Here is a 16,387-nt window from a genome sequence, read left to right as displayed (position 1 = left end):
TTGCTAACCTATGGACAGGTTGAACATTTGCTCCCTACCTGGACTGGCTGTCATAACTCTACTTCATGCCTAACAGTTACACCTACATGTCTGCGCACCTGTCACAGAGAGGCTGGCAAGGAACGGTGGAGAGATAGATGAAAATCCATCAACAGAAAGCAACCCACAGCTTCTGTCACCTTATGACACTCTCAACCAAGAACCTATAAATGACTCCTCAGTGCCAACTGCAATAATTTTTATCATAGTTGCCAGATGTTCAAGGAATAACTTGATCTGGGCTTATGTTTTCTGTTTATCATCACATCCATTAAGAATATTACCCTTGTTGAGTTAATCCCACTCTGCTGTCCATAAACCATGCTCTTACTGCCCCAAGCTGCCTCAGCTGACAATGCCCTTTGTTCCATCACCCTTCAAGGCCTGGCTCAATCCCAGTGTTTCCCTATAGCCTCCTTGAACTGCTCTGGGCCATCTTTGTCTAAATATTTCCTTCCCTTTAGCCCTCACTTCCTCACTCAGCACTTGGCAATGCGTCTTGGTTCCTGGTTCACTGTTCTCTGTTTCATGTTCTTTGTCCTTACACTCCAATGAGATTACATACTTCTCACAGTGGCTTGGTTTTCTATGCTGCCTGCCCCTTCCCAAACATACTTGTGACTTTCATATCACTAAGCTCTAACAGCACAGAAGAGGTCTGATCAATGTTTAACAACTTAAAGATAAATCCCATTGACTATGCATCATCTTATGGAAAGGAAGTCATATTATTACCAATACTCTTTATGTTATTTGCATCATCTTATACAATGTGAGCATAGAGAGGTCGTGGTGGTTCTCTACCAACCCCTTTGTTTTACATGAGAACTGAAGCCTAGAAAGTATAGTTATTCCCTAAATGTCACACAGCCCAAGACCCCAAGTCTCCTGTCTTTCTAGCTCAGTCTTCCCACTGCACCATGCCCATAGGAGAAGCCCAATTCTGCTCACTCTCCACCAGCACGGATCTCCAGGAATGGGACTGGAAAGGTGAACCATCGGGATGTTTGGTTTCTCCACCTGCACTACAAAGCACTCAAATAGCTCAAGGTTATCTTCCTAGTAATATATTTCTAGTTTGTTTTCACTAAGGAGATAACAAAAGAATTAAAGTTTTCCAAATTTGAAAGCAACCTCCACTAATAGATGACTGCTTGCCTCCTGTGCACTTCCCAAAATCTCCAGTAACTGTAAAATCCAGCCATTGAGCTAGGAATTTCCTTTGAGGAGCTTTATGGCTTCTCTTAAAGAAGTTGCCTTTGATTTATGCTGATCATGTCTGACAGCCAGCATTTCTCTTAATAATAATCATAAATAAGCGAGACAAGGTCACCTCACATGCAGGGAGCATATCTCCACTGCCATATCCATTAGAGAGCCCAGGATCTACAGCAGCTGCTCACAGAGGTTCGATGCCCTCAGCACTCTCTATGAAATCCCATCTCTGGCACCCAGCCTGGTGCTCTGATTGCACACCAACAGCCAAACCTAACGAGGGGCCCTCATAGAACACGTTTACAAACCGAGGCAGCACCAAGCAAGGACATGTGCAGAGCCTGTGGTCCACTTTCCAAGTAGTTACCTTAGTTTTTCTTCCCCTCTACTCCAGTGCAACAGCCAAACCAAACAATTCAAGTAAAAAAAAAAAAAAAAAAAAAAAGAGTAAAGCTATTGAAAGAATAAACTGGATAGGTAGATTCAAGATGCTAAATTAGAGTATGTGAAAGCACTCTGTAACATTCAAATGCACATGAGCACATAGCAAATGTCTCACAATAATCTGGATTTTGAAGACCAAGATTGGGTAGATTGTAATAAATAAGGTTTATCAAACAAGTATTGGGAAGGCCAGACTTTTTTTGAGGGGGAGGGGCAAAGGCTCTGGCTTAAACTTTCTTGTTATTTTTAGTAACCACTATCAATACATTTTAATGCCCTTGACTCTGAAAATAGGACCCAGCAGTTGTCATGCCATACTGAATCGATTTCTGTTCTCCATTTGTATTATATGGGATTCTGCTCCCAGGTCTGGTGGTGAGATTCAGGGCCAAGGGCCTGATGTGGAGCACCGTCAAAGTGAATCAAGGCCTGATGCACACAACACCTGGGAAATAAAAATGTTGAGATTCTGACAGCCATGATGACTCCCAAACATGCTGGGAGGCTAACATCCTCATGGCATTTCATGATCTGCGATGGGATGGGTGGACAGGGCAATCTATTAATACCTCATAACATCTAGAATTATAAGACGACTCTGTTGTCCCTTGAAGATTTTTTTGTTTTTCTTTAATTTGAGGCAGACAAATGGTTTATCATCTGCACTGACCACAGTCCTTACATCTGAATTGGAATATTCCAGAGTTTGTGCCTGTCTGTAGTGTAAGAATAGAAAAAAGCAACCCTGGGGTTGAGAGAAAAAAACCTGAGAAGCAATTGCTGGCTGGAGCAGCTGCAGGAAAAAGGAGACCTTTCTTTTGGGTCTCATCTCATCTTTTAATTCCAAATGGGCTGGTGGCATCAATATTCCACTGGGCAATGGTTTCTGAGAGCTCCAGGTTCCACAGAAGGATCACAGTGTGGCTAAGGACAGGCTAGGAGGGCTGGACAACAGGCTACTCACACATCAACCAAGGTGCAGAATTGCATGTGAGGCTCTGCAGGAGACGGCTTCATTACAAAGGAGTCCCGCACTAAGGATGAGTAGGGGCGAGTTCTCCGAAGGCCGTTTAAGAGCAAAGACAAGTCAGCAAAATTCTCAAGGAGCTAAAGTTATCCTTGGTCTCTTCTGTCTTCTCTCTTTGCCCCTTTCTCTTTTTACTGACCTTTCACCTCACCTACCCTATGGCCACCTGGGCCATCAGCTCTGACCTAAGTCCTCTTCTCCTTGCCCACCATAACTTACTGTCACATGTCCCCCCAAACTCCAATGAACAAATCAGTGGGCTTTATACACAGCAGTTCCTCCAGAAGACTTATTTGTCTTTTGATAGTAGATTCCTGGACATAGCAAAGACTTCCTCCAAAAGCATGCATTTTGGTTTCATAGTGAGGGGGTGATGTGCTCTGTGTGTGTGTGTGTGTGTGTGTGTGTGTGTGTGAATGTTGGATATTTCAGGCCGGTGGTGGGAGCCTGACTGTTCTACCAGTGTATGTGGAGTGGGCAGTGGGGCAGAGGAGGGGCCGCCCCCACTGCAGCTTCCGTGAGACAAAGTGGGCTTTATCCCACCCCAGAGAATGGCTGCTAGGGTCTGGGGGCCACTGGGTCGTAAGGATAGCTACAATGACCTGATCCCTTGAGTGGTTCTAAGCTGCAGTATTCTTGGTCCTTGAGCAGAGAAACCAGGTGTCTGGGCCCAGAATGGGGGGATCTCATGCAGGAAGAGGCCTCTTCCCGCTCCAGCACCCTCGCTCCCCACCCCCCATGGCTGGTGAGTGAGGAGCGGTGCCCTGGGGGCCTGCCTTCTTCCTGGGCTGAGACTGACCAGCATCACAGCCTGAAGCCTGAGTGATACCCTGACAGAAGGACGATTTTGACAATGATGGGCTCTGTCCCCAGCAGGTGACAGGTGGTGGGGACAGGGGTACCTCGGCTCCTATCCCTGCATCCCAGGGCCCACCCCGTGCCCGCCAGGTGCCCACGCCTACCTGAGTTGGCGCGCTTCTTTGGGGCTTTGAGGCTGCGGCAGCGCCCACCCACGGAGCTGCTGTTCTCGCTCATGGAGTCCTGGGTGGACGATGCGCTGCCGGTGGCCTCGCTGTCGCGCATCATGCTCTCGTAGCCGCTGCTGCCGCCGCTGTGATAGAAGAGCGCCGTCTTGCCCATGGCGGGCGGCAGCTCCCCGCTTAGCACGCTGCTGTTGTCGCTGCCGTGGCCGCTGCTGCAGCGGTGGGGCCGGCGCGGCGGTGTGATCTTGCTGTAGGGCGAAGGCAGCGGGGCAGCGGGCGGCGGGCGCTCGTCGGTGGGGACTGCGCGCTCCTCCGCCTCGGGCCCTGTGCGCCCGGGAGGTCCCCGCGCGCCTGCGCCGCCCTGCAGCAGCTCTGATATACGCCCGTTCACCGCCCGCAGGGGCAGCTTGGACGCCAGGCCCGAGCCCCGGCTCCGGCTCAGCGACTGGGTGGACCAGGACATGTGCTTCCCGCCGGGGGGCGGCCCGGAGCTCTGGCCCACCGCCTGCGGTAGGGACTTGGTGGAGAAGCTCAGGGTCTTGGTGGTGGAGGTGGACAGGCTGCGGGCCTTGGGGCTGGCCAGGAGCAGCTTGCTCACGGCAGAGATCTTGGACTGGCTGGCCTTGGGCGAGGCCCCGGCCGACTGCGTGGGGCCCGGGTTGGTGGGCGAGGCCCCAGCACTGCGGCCCGGGCTCCTCCCTGTGCGGGGCATGGTGCTGTCCTTGCCCGCGTGCAGCCGGGAGCTCATGGAGGACAGGCTCTCGGCCCTCTCCAGCGAGAGGCATTCGTAGTGGCTGACTGTGGTCCTGCCCAGAGAGTTGGTCCGGCTGGCCAGCTGCTCCAGCTTGGCGCTGAAGAGCTTGCTGCTGCTGCTGCTGGCATCCTTCATCTTGCCGCTGGGCTCATCCGGGAAGCTGGCCAAGAAGGGCGCAGGTTGGTTCAAGGGGCTGCTGGAGCTGCTGCTGCAGGCGCTGTGCTGGGGGCTGGCCCGGTTCTTCTGGTCCAGGCTGGACTTCCGGACAGGGGGCAGCGGGGGAGTCCCTTTGGGCCGAGCCAGGACACAGTGCTTGGGGGACGCCACCTTCCTCTCCAGGGTGGCCTTGGAGGGCTGGGTGCTGGAAGCCGAGCCAATGCCGTTGGTCTCCGAGGCACAGTGGTAGAAGAGACTGTCTAGCTCCTCCTGCCTGCTGGCTTTCTGAAAAGCCCTGGGAAGGCTGCTGGACTTCAGGCTTTTGTTGAGATGCACGGGGCTCTGGGCAGCCACGCTGGGCAGGGCCATCTCACAGCCATCTACCACTCTCCTGAAGTTGTCGGCCCCTGGGGAGGCAGACACCTCACTGCTACTGTTGCTCAGCCTGTCGCTGGGGCTGGCCTTCTTGTCCTGTTCTGCTTTGGCCTCAGGCTTTGGGGGGCCCATGGCTGTCTCGAACCTACTCCCTTCTTCATTGGGATAAGCATTCTCTTTTTTTACCTCCTCTTCTCGTTTCAGCCAGGGGTCCTCAAATTTCATCTCTTTCTTTGCACCACTTTCCTTGCTCTCCTGGGACTGGGCTGCTTTGGGGACTGAGCTGACGGTGGCTAGGGACACCTCAGGCTCCTGGACGTTGCGGGGGCTCATGGCGATGCAGGGGTATACCGTAATGTTGGTCTTCATGGGGATGTACCCTTCGCAGTTGCTCAGACTGGCCGTATTAGAGATGGTGACCATGGCCTTGCCCAGGGTGGATATCTTGCAGCCTTTGATGGGGGCTGCCTTGTTGAAGGAGTCTTCCCCCATTTCAGACAAGATGAGCAGGTTGTCGGGGCCGGCCTTGGGCTTCTCTCGGCATACCACGGCGGTGTTCTGGATGCTGCTGATGAACTCCGAGGCTGGAGGATCAGCCATTGCTTCCCCGTGCCCAAAACACGCCTGCGCTATGAAACTGTGGCACGGCTGCTCGCTGTCACTTCCTGTGCTCATCTCACTCAGCCAGGAGCTGATGGAGGAACGTCTGCTCCCCGCCTCCCGGGCCTTCTCGTCCAGGTTCAGCTTTGGGAGGGGCAGGAACTGCGTGATGCTGACCTCGGACACAGGAGCCACGTTTGAGTAACACTCCAGGTCCTCGCTGATACTGCCGATGATGCTGACGGGCCGGGAGCCTGAGGCCAACGCCTGCACAGAGCAGTCGCTGTTGAAGCTGATGATGCTGGTGGGGCGGCCACTGTCCAGCACCCCGCTGATGGTCAGCTCCTCCACCAGCGTGAACACCAGCTCGTCCTCACCATTCAGCTCCAGAGGCTGCTGAACTGTCACCATCGTGGTGCTCAGAATCTCCTTCTTGGAATCTGGGGAAGTTGCTGCCTGATGATCGTCATCCACAGGGGTTTCTGGGAACCCTTCGCTCCCAGTAGACATGGATTTCTTCAAAACCTGGGGGCTCATTCCAACTGGGGGGGTGCGTACCTCGGGCTGCAGCAGGGACTCACTAGACACCATGCCTGAATCCTTGCTCAAGGTGGGCAGCGGGGCTGGAGAAGGCAGGACCCCCTTCTGGGTGTAGACTTTGCATCTCTGGGAAGGAGAGCTGGCTGGCTTGTACTCTGAGGTCTTGGATAGGCTGGCGATGCCCAGCCTGGGGGAGCCCATGGGCCTGGGCTTGCCTTCCACAAAGCCGAAGGAGTTCAGGCTTTCCCTGCTGCTCCGGAGGCTGGGGCTCTGCGCGAGCTGGGAAGAACTGTACTGGCTGCTGCTGCCGGGGACGCTCCGGGGCGAGGCAGGGGTGGGGCTGTTGGTGAGCAATGCAGCAGGGACTGGGGAGTGATTCCTCTGCACCTTGGAGGCCAGGGGCTCCGCACCTTCTCTGTCTGTCAGCTGGCTGTCTGAGCCATCATCTTCCTTATCAGACTCACAGAGCAGGCTTGCCCCGGCTGCCTGGCTCAACTGGACACTCTTGCTTGCCTGCTCTGCACCAAACTGGGCCGGCAGCTCTTCGAAGGGGAACTTGCCGGGCTCCTCGCTGCCATCGATGCAATCCAACCTCTCCTGCAGCTCGGCGAACGTGTTGCACTTCAAGCAGTCCCTTTCCGATTTGCCAGCACCGGCCTCTCCAGCCTCCGTGGACCGGCTGTCACCCCTGGCCTTCTGCAGGGCTGGCACGATAGGGACAAAGTCTGGAGGCCCCTCGTTGTCGGTGAGCTCCTTGTCAGAGAGGGCTGTGCCGTTTGGCCCGATGTAGATGACCGTGTCGCAGGACTGCTCACTGCTGGAGGAGTAGTCGGGGTCGCTGGACAGGTGAGGGATGGGGAAGTCTGACTCGACGGCGGCCCTGGCATGGAAGGGTCTCAGCTGGGTGGGCCTGCGCATTCTGCCTTCCTCACAGGAGCTCTCTCCCCCAGAGGAGCTCGATGTGTACTGTGAGTGAGAGGGAAACAGTTAGTGCGGCGTCATGAGGCAACTGGCCAGGCAACTGGCGGAGGCCACTGGCTCCACACAGGCCATCCAGACCCTGGGCCATTACCCAGGTGTGCCAGGCCAGGCACCCCAGCTCTGCACGTCATGCCCGCATACTCCTGTGAGGCACACTGGGGAAGGAGAGGCTGCTCATGAAAGGGGGTGACCAGCCCACGTCCCATGTGACCTCCTAAGGACTTGAGGGGGTCACCAGTTTGCATATCCAAGCCATGTATGACAGTTTGTGCCATGGGATACTGGTTGGAAAGACATGTTTTTGACCAAATATATGTGTATCTATATATATATATTTCTTTTATATATATATATATATATATATATATATATATATATATATACACACACACACACATATATATATAAAGGAGGGGGAAAAGCCCCACAAATCACCAGCTAGCCACAGACCAGACTGACCACAATCATAATGATTTTCTCAGACATTCTTGTCATACCGCCACTGTCCTGGCTTTGCCTCTGCCTGAGAAAATGAGCCCAGTGGTTTCATCAACCAGAATCAACCACTGAATTAATAGGACAACATGCCACAGCCTGACAAAGTGCCTCCTGGAAATGCAAGGGAAGTAGGGTCACCTGAGCAAGGAGTTAACTAACAGTCCTATCTGGGATCAATCAGTTAAAGGATCAAGGTAGGCAAGATACAAACTATGGATATTTCCCATCGCTCTTAAAAATTTTCACCTCAGAGTCGCAATCATTTAAACTCTCTAAAGTGAATCAAGCACTCCCCGTTAAGAGTCCAGGCTGGATGACTGAGGAAATCACCACCAGTGGGGAGGGGATGGGACTTCTGTATCGGCCAGGAGGTAGTCCTGCCCCGAGGTGGATGCTGAGCCAGGCCTTTGGCAGCCAAGCTCACCAGGCCCCTGGTGCTGGGGGATTAGAAATATTGATTCCGCTCTTTCTGACTCAGTTCCAGGGCAGGGCTCCGAAAGCTGCTTCATCCACCGCAACCCCAGCAAACCCCTTACCTTCGTTTTCTTTTTCTTCATCCTCAAGACTCTCGAGGCAATCTGGATGGTGGACAGGGTTTCGGCGTAGTTCCCAGCGGCGGCCGAGATGTGAGCGATCATGGTGGTGCGGCAGTTCACGTTCCCCAGGGACTCCCGCAGCAGCATGGTGAGCTTGCTTTCTCTGCCAACAAAGTGAATTAAGGCTGCATTAGTGGGCCATGCTTCACTCCGGCTGTCAGGGTAGGACTTTGGGCCCCTACATGGCTTGCTGTGGGCAGTGAGGTTTTTTTTCCCTTTTTTTTTTTTTAAATGCGTACTAATTAACATCATCTTCTACATGAAGCTATTTGTAGTTGGCAGCTGAGCAAGTGCTTCTAACCCCAAGGATGGAAAGCATGCAGAACACCTCCCTTGGCACCACTGTCCTGGCTGTGATGGGGTATTCCTGTGTGTCTATGCATATGACACTGCCCAAAATGAGACCTGGGAATAGAAATGAGAGGCAGGGATGGGGAGAGAACAACTCTGTGACCCATGATTGGGCATGCTGTCTGCACATTGGGCCTTTCTCTGCAAATTTCCACACCAGGCAATCCCTGCAATAAAAAAAAGCACTTTTCCAGCCATGAACTTGTATTGAAGAGCTATGTGTTTATAATACATGCAAGGTTTCTTTTGCCAAGGAGTTGCACCCACTTTTTCGCCATTGTCTCTTAACATATATTTGCACATGGTAGTGACAAAGGAAAAGGTATCATATTCCTGATTAAAACTGGGGACACACAGACATAGACCCAAGCACTCAATCAGCAACAGAAAGCAGAACTTTCTAGAAGGGACTCCTCTAGGGATTTTGCAGGTGCTGTGTGGGGCCAGTGTCCTGAGTAATGAGGCCCAAGAGTTTACAGATGGTGTTTCTAGGCTCTTAAAAAAGTGATCTGAAGGAACTACTCATGTTTTTTTCATTCCTGAACTTGTCTTGACATTCTTCCTGCCTTGCTTTTAAGAGGCTTCTGCTTACGTCATCATCAACTCTTGCCTCTTAACTGCTGCCAAATGTCATTTTGTCTCTGGAGCCTTCCCTGATCCTGAAGTCTGAGGGAGCCTCTTTGCTTCCCATGCCCCGTGTTGAGTTTGTTTTGCCAGAGGAGAGGGGTTTGTCCTCAGGTTTGTAATCAGGTTGTCAGGGCCTCCCTCGTGGCTTAGGTGGTAAAGAATCTGCCTGCAATGCAAGAGACTCAGATTTGATCCCTGGGTCAGTAAGATTCCCTGGAGAAGAGATTGGCCAGCCACTCTAGTATTCTTGTCTGGAGAATTCCATGGACAGAGGAGCCTGGCAGGCTACAGTCCACGGAGTCACAGTCAGAGACGACTGAGTGACTAACACTTTCACTACTTTCAGCAGTCAGCCATTGCTCCCTCCCTCTCCCACCACCCCCACCCCACCCCTGCCCCAGTCAGCTCTCTGGAGAGAGACTGTCCAGCTCAGGAGACCCAGTGTGACATGCAGGCCACTGTCAGCAGAGATTAGACCTCAGAGACAGAAAACCACTTCACATGTGACCTGCATCAGACCTTCAGGGAGAAAAGACTTGTGTAAGAGCAATAGCTTCCCCTTTCCATCTGGGACCAATTAAGGTGTCAGTTCGGAGATACTGGGCTCACTATGGCTCAGTGCCAGTGCAATTTAAAAATATATCATAGTTTCCCTTCAGGGAAAACACTCAGTGATAAAAGTGGTGGAACGAGAATGCTATGGACTAAATGTTTACATCTCCCCCAAATTCATGTGTTGCAACCTAACATCCTATGTGATAGTATCTGGAAGTTGAACGTTTGGGAGGTGATTAGGTCATAAGGGTGGAGCCCACAGGAGTGAAATTTGTACCCTTATATAAAAGACCCTAGAGAGCTTCCTTGTCCCTTCTGCCATGTGAGGAAACAGTGAGAAGATAGCTACCTATAAGCCAGGAAGCAGGCCCCCACCAGGCACAAATCTTCCAACATCTTGATCTCAGATTTCCAGCCTCTAGAACTGTGAGAAATTCACTTAAGTCCCTCAGTCTATGGGATTCTGTTATAGCAGCTTGAACTGACTTGGACAGAAAAGTAAATGGGTATGGAGGAGGAGCCTACCAGCCCTAGCTCCTGGCTCTAAACATTTATCTTCCTTCAAAATGTCTATCAGGAATATCATGGAAACCTCCAGAGCTGGCAACCAGATGGGGAAGTCAAGTCTCATTCCTGGCACACATTCTCAGTACAGACACTGTACATGGACAAGTCTAAGCCTTTGTCTTCCATATGGGAGGTGGGAGATACATCCCATCAGAGTTAAGCTGTGATCATATATGGTTAATTCTTATTAGTCATGACAGTTATTTCTATTAAGTCTCTAGGAACACTGAGCTAGTGAATGCTGAGCCATGCACCTAGGGGAAATATGTGGGTTTATGTTCCTGAGACCCCTGGGTCACAATATTTCATCAGTTGATCAACACATAACCTTGTTTTATGTGCATATCTATTTAAAGATATCCTAATTTCTATTTCTTATAAATAATGAATTATACGTACCTTCTATATAATAAAAACACTAGCTGAGAAGGATTTAACATTTCCTTGACTCTGAGTAACATGACCATAAATTTCTTTGGCTTTCAGCCTTACAATATTTTCCACTATGCTTTAAAAGAAAAGAAAAAGAAACCGGGCATTTTATGAATCCACCAATACAGCCTGTTTCCACAGTATCATCATGCACTTAGATGTTACTTGAGTACTTTCCAGAACTTTGATGCATATACATCAGTGAATTTCCTCTTCCTGGATGTACCATATTGTTGATTCATGAACACTGAACTCACACCAACAGCACTACATCATGCCTGAATGAAGCTTCTCTCACATATGTATTTTTTCTGTAAATCACAGCCTTCGTGCACTAGACAACACTGCAGCACTATACCTGGGGGCTACTTTACACAGTGAAATGACCAACAAAAAGCACAGAAATACAAAAAAGTGTCACTAAATAGACTGCAAAAAAGACCCTTGTTTACATGAAGAGAGGCGAAACAAGAAGACAGAGCTGTTGGCTTGTCCAGTCTCAGCTGGGAACACATGCGTTGGGTGGCTCAAAATTTTCGTTACTAAGCATGTCTGCAAATTACAGTAAAACTATGGATTTTGAACATAATTCACAACATAGAATCTGCAAATGATTCTGAGGATCAACTGTACTATGAAGTTCCTACTGATGAGTCTTGTTCATCAGTTGCTCTGCTGAAGGCACACCCCAGTTATTTATCCATGTGACCCTGTAAAGACCCCAGGAAAAGATACCAAAGACAAAATAAACAGATATAGCATTGTTATATCAAACTGTTTGCCCTGTGTGTTTCTACATATTTCCCCCATTCATAAGTCAATCATAGGACAATTCTATGTTTTTAAGTCCACATTGTTGGAGGAAGCCAGGGCCTGTGCGTTGCTTGGCAACAAGCATTTTAGCTCTCCTTTGGAAAGCCAGTAAAACTGCCAGCAAGATTGTTTCACATGGGCCTCTCTAGACTCTAAAACATACCTGATGGGAGTGAAAGATGGTGGCTATAAAGTTTTCGTTTTTTTCCACCTCATCATGATCCTTTAACTTGGAACAAAGACAATTAAGTTGGGAAGGGAAGGTGAAAGAAGGGACAAACTGTAGATTTAACTCACTGTCTTTGGCAGGAAAATAAAAAGACTGAAAAGTTTCTAGGGCAGTGATCAGTTCAAACTCAGTCTGCACCTCTGCATAGACACCGAGGCAAGAGGAATAGGAGAGCACAGGTGCAGAACTGCTGGCCACCAAGCCCCAGGGCCAGGGTGCATGAGAACTTAACTTGGGGACCGGTGTGGGAAGGATGGGTTGGGCGGGACAGGAAAGGATGGGTGATAGAGTAGAACTGACTGGGGTCTGGGAAGGACCATGTCGTTCTTCTTTCAGACCGTCATGTTCTATGTACACATATTCCACTTTCCTCCCACCCCACTGCACACATTTTTTAAAATGATTTTTTTGAAAAATGTCTTGCTTTTTAAAATAAGCCGACCTTTTATTAGCCATAGCAAGAGAACACCAAAAAAATAGCATAATGAGTAAATTTTAATTAATTTTATAAGAACATGACAGAGCACGTAGTACTCTAGGACAGGAGCTGACAAACTGAGGCCTGCCAGCCCAATCCAACCCCCTGCCTGTTTTTGTAAATAAAGTTTTATTGAGACATGGCCACACCAATTTGTTAACATATTGTCTCCGGCTGCTTTCACACTACAACAGCAGAGGTGAGTAGTCATAACAGAGTCCATATATTTTCTATCTGGTCTCTTACAGAAAAAGTCCATTGACCTGTGCTCTAAAGTATTGACAAAAGGTGGTTTCATTTTAGACAGAGTGCCAAAAAGTTATCAACAAGAACACAGAAATATATCTTAATTTCCTTGTGTATGTGCTCAGTCGCTTCAGTCATGTCCAAATCTTTGCGACCCTATGGACTATAGCCCATCAGGCTCTTCTGTAGATGGGATTCTCCAGGCAAGAATACAGGAGTGGGCTGCCATTTCCTTCCTATTCAACAGTCTCTTTCTGACTTGATAGTTGTCTGTGTTGTCTTTCTTTCATTTCATCTGTCTTTCTTTCAGATGTTTCCTGAAGGGAGAGCTTTTAAAATCAGCAGCATGGAAACAGGCAGAGGAACAAGCGCTGGTTTTAGAAATCACTCAAGCACCAGGACACAGTCATCAGCAACTGCCCTGTTCACTTCCTATATGATGCAGAAGCAGAGGCTATCCTTCTCAAGGGGCTATGAGACTGCTCACCCTCCAATTCGTTAACTTGTGAATGTCTACAGCAGCTCACTCAAGTAGCATTTGGTGAATGCAGGCCCTCAGGAGGCCATCCTGCAGACTCAGAGGTTGTACAGAGCAGAGGCCCTAGAGCCCACTACCCAGTGAGGGAGACACACATGTAAACACAGGTTATCTGACTTCGCTAGTGGTCCAGTGGTTAAGGATCCACCTGCCAATGCAGGGGACACAGGTTCGATCCCTGGTCTGGGAAGATTCCACATGCCACAGAGCAACTAAGCCTGTGCTCCACAACTACTGAGGCTGCATGCTGCAACTACTGAAGCCATGAGCCTAGAGTTTATGCTCCACAACAAGAGAAGTCACTGAAATGAGAAGCCTGTGCACTGCAACTCTCTAGAGTAATCCCCACAACTAGAGAAAGCCCAAGAGCAGCAATGAAGACCCAGCACAGCCAAAAATAAATAAAATTTAAAAAACCAACACATTATCATACCATCCATTAAAGCCAATGACAGAAGAGCAAATCTAAAACAGCACATGATAAAGAAAGACCCTCAAGACTGGGAGCATCCCCACTGTCACTGTAACTCCCTGATGGCTGGGAACGCCTGGACTTCAGTGGGTATAGCACAGTTCTCTCCTTGGCTGAGATTCTCCTATGTGGCAGGCATCCAGGGATATATTTGCTTGAGATTTCCCCCGAACCCAACAGAACTCTAAATTTCTTTCTGAAAGGACAGTCTGGAATCTCAAGATCATTGTTCACTGACCCTGAGAGTTGGGAAACTGTCCCAACTGGTAAGTTGGTACAGGGCTGCCAGAGTCACACATTTACAATGTTGGCCAGGTAATTTCATAAGAAAATAGATGTTTCTTTCATGACAGCTGTTAAATATATTTCTTCCTCAGAAGGGAGGTGAAGAACTCTGGACGTAGGAAGAAAGGCATCTACTGACCATGTTCTTTTGAAGAGTAGTGAGCTCTGAATCACCAAGCTGAGCAACTCAAATACAGCACCATGGATGGTCCAGCCCTTCTTCAAGGCCTGATTCTTGTGGGAGAGAACCATAAATGTCCACTTACATACATGGATCTGTTTTCAAAAATATGCCTCCTTCAATGCAAACACAATGAGGGCACAGAAAAAAGCAAAGTGAGTTATATTAATCCCTAATAAAACGAAAGGAAAGGAACTTAGTTAATCTAGAAAATTAATCTCCAGAACAATGTGCAAGAGAAAGATTCCTGTGGGCCGCAGACATAAAAATCAGAAACACATACATGCATGTGACCTCCCAGACATACACACAGGCATGTTCTTTAGAAAAAGGAGACAGTGCTTGTTTATTTTTAAGCAATACATCATTGGCATTGAAGAATGGAAACCATACACACAGAATTCTTATAGATGTCAGATCAAGATAACAACCAGTGTTTATATGCCAGGAAAATTCTGGTATTTCTCATGTTGTTAAGGATATGACTCTGGAACTACATTGCATTCTAGCAACTCTTCCATTTTCTACCCATTTTACCTGTAAACTGCCAGAATGTATTGTAGAGCCCCAAACAGAGCTTGAGATGCTGGGCAAGAGATGCCAAGGATGGTTCCAGCTCCAAGATTCTAATCTCCCAGCCTTAGACCCCAAACACCAGGCCCCTGCATCTACCCACTGACCACCAGGGAAGAGGAGAGAAAATAGGAAGAAAGAACAGAAAGGAAAAGAAGGACCAGAGATAGGCTAAAGTCATGGACTTGGTCTAGTTTTTGGCTCCTCTACACCCTCTTTCCCACTGACCCTGCCTCCTTCCCATTCACATCCTATTGGGCTGTGAACATCCTTTTCTACTATTGTCTGAAGAGTCACCAGTGTCCTCCTGAGACCAGCTCAAGTATTGAGGACAAGGGTCTCAAGACACCAGGACCCATAACCCAGTGCTCCTGGCCTAGGTGGTCAACATCTGAGTGGTTCTTTATCTCTCACTAGAAAGAGTGTTCATTGTGCAGAGGGTAGATTGAGTCACCAGGCCCCCAGGGGAGGGCAACTCTCATGCCTCTGCTTGTCTTCTAGGTCCCAAGCAAGTGTGTTTACTTGTGAGACTACTGAGCTGTGACACTGAAATACGTATGTCCACAAGGGAAAAATCACTTCACTTGAGTTTATTTCCCTGTAAGGGTTGGGTGGTCCCCTGTTCAGGGTTGCTTCACAGACCTTACACATTTGGGAGAAGACTTCACACACCTTTTTGCATGGGAAGCTGTCTGCTCTGCAGGAATGGCCATTTCTCAGCAATGCTCCCCTCAAGAAGGTCAACATTTCAGGGCACGAGTTTTCCAGTTTCTGGCACTACAGAACAGCCCAAAGCTTGGCCAAGCTACCCTACTGGCATACCCAAAAGGAGTTCATGAAGTTAAAGGGCTTATGGCTCAGTTTCAGATATTACTCCATTTGTACTGCAAACGGTGTGAGCAGGTCTGTGCTATGGGATGCTAAGAATGAGAGTGCATAATCCTGGCAAGCTTAAGAGAGAAGCATGGTTCTCAGGTCTTCCAATGAGGGTGATTTTGGCTTTCAGAATAAAGCATTGGCGAAAATAGTTGCCTGCATCTGGCATGTGTGTTTGAGGTGCCTCTGCCAGCACTGGCATGCAGCAGTGTGGAAGATGGTGAGACCGCTCATCAGAGGAGACCTTAGAAGAGAACCCACTGCCAACTGAAGGACCAGACTTTGTGATCCAACCAATATGCTGCCTGTTATGAGTTCATGCCTTACCTAACTTGAGACCATCTGTTGGTGGATGTGCTAAGAGTGGTCACAGTTAGCCTAACTGTTCTCTCATAGAGCTCTTTAATTAAATACTATAGAACTCTATATTAAATACTATAGAACAGTGACAGATTTTATTTTCTTGGGCTCCAAAATCACTGTGTATGGGGACTGCAGCCATGAAATTAAAAGATGCTTGCTCCTTGGAAGAAAAGCTATGACAAACCTAGACAGCACATTAAAAAGCAGAGACATCACTTTGCTGACAAAGGACCATCTAGTCAAAGCTATGGTTTTTCCACTAATCAAGTACCAATGTGAGAGTTGGACCATAAAGAAGTCTGAGCACTGAAGAGTTGATGCTTTTGAACTGTATTGCTGGAGAAGACTTTTGAGAGTCCCTTGGACAGCAAGGAGATCAAACCAGTCAATCCTAAAGAAAATTAACCCTGAATATTCACTAGAAGGACTGATACTGAAGCTGAAGCTCCAATACTTTGACCACATGATGCAAAGAGCTGACTCACTGGAAAAGAACCTGATGCTAGGAAAGACTGAGGGCAAGAGGAGAAGGGGCAGACAGAGGATGAGATGGTTGGATGGCATCACTGACTCAATGGCCATGAGTTTGAGCA

The 16,387-nt window shown here is 48.9% G+C and overlaps 1 protein-coding gene across 1 annotated transcript in view; it reads right to left on the bottom strand.

The window, feature by feature from the left end:
- Positions 1-16,387, bottom strand: part of KIF26B (kinesin family member 26B) — a 516,204-nt gene that overhangs the window by 16,421 nt on the left and 483,396 nt on the right. Inside the window, exons 11-12 of the mRNA XM_081486872.1 lie at positions 8,149-8,311; positions 3,688-7,099 (exon numbers count right to left, since the gene is read on the bottom strand). Of these exons, the coding sequence (XP_081342998.1) occupies positions 3,688-7,099; positions 8,149-8,311 (3,575 nt within the window). The remainder of the gene's footprint in view (positions 1-3,687; positions 7,100-8,148; positions 8,312-16,387) is intronic.

The sequence above is a fragment of the Giraffa tippelskirchi genome, chromosome 5 (genome assembly GCF_054371585.1).
Source record: "Giraffa tippelskirchi isolate mGirTip1 chromosome 5, T2T-mGirTip1v1.2.pri, whole genome shotgun sequence".
Lineage (NCBI taxonomy): Eukaryota > Metazoa > Chordata > Mammalia > Artiodactyla > Giraffidae > Giraffa > Giraffa tippelskirchi.
The sequence above is the reverse complement of the archived record's forward strand: the minus strand, read 5'-3'. Positions and strand labels throughout refer to the sequence as shown.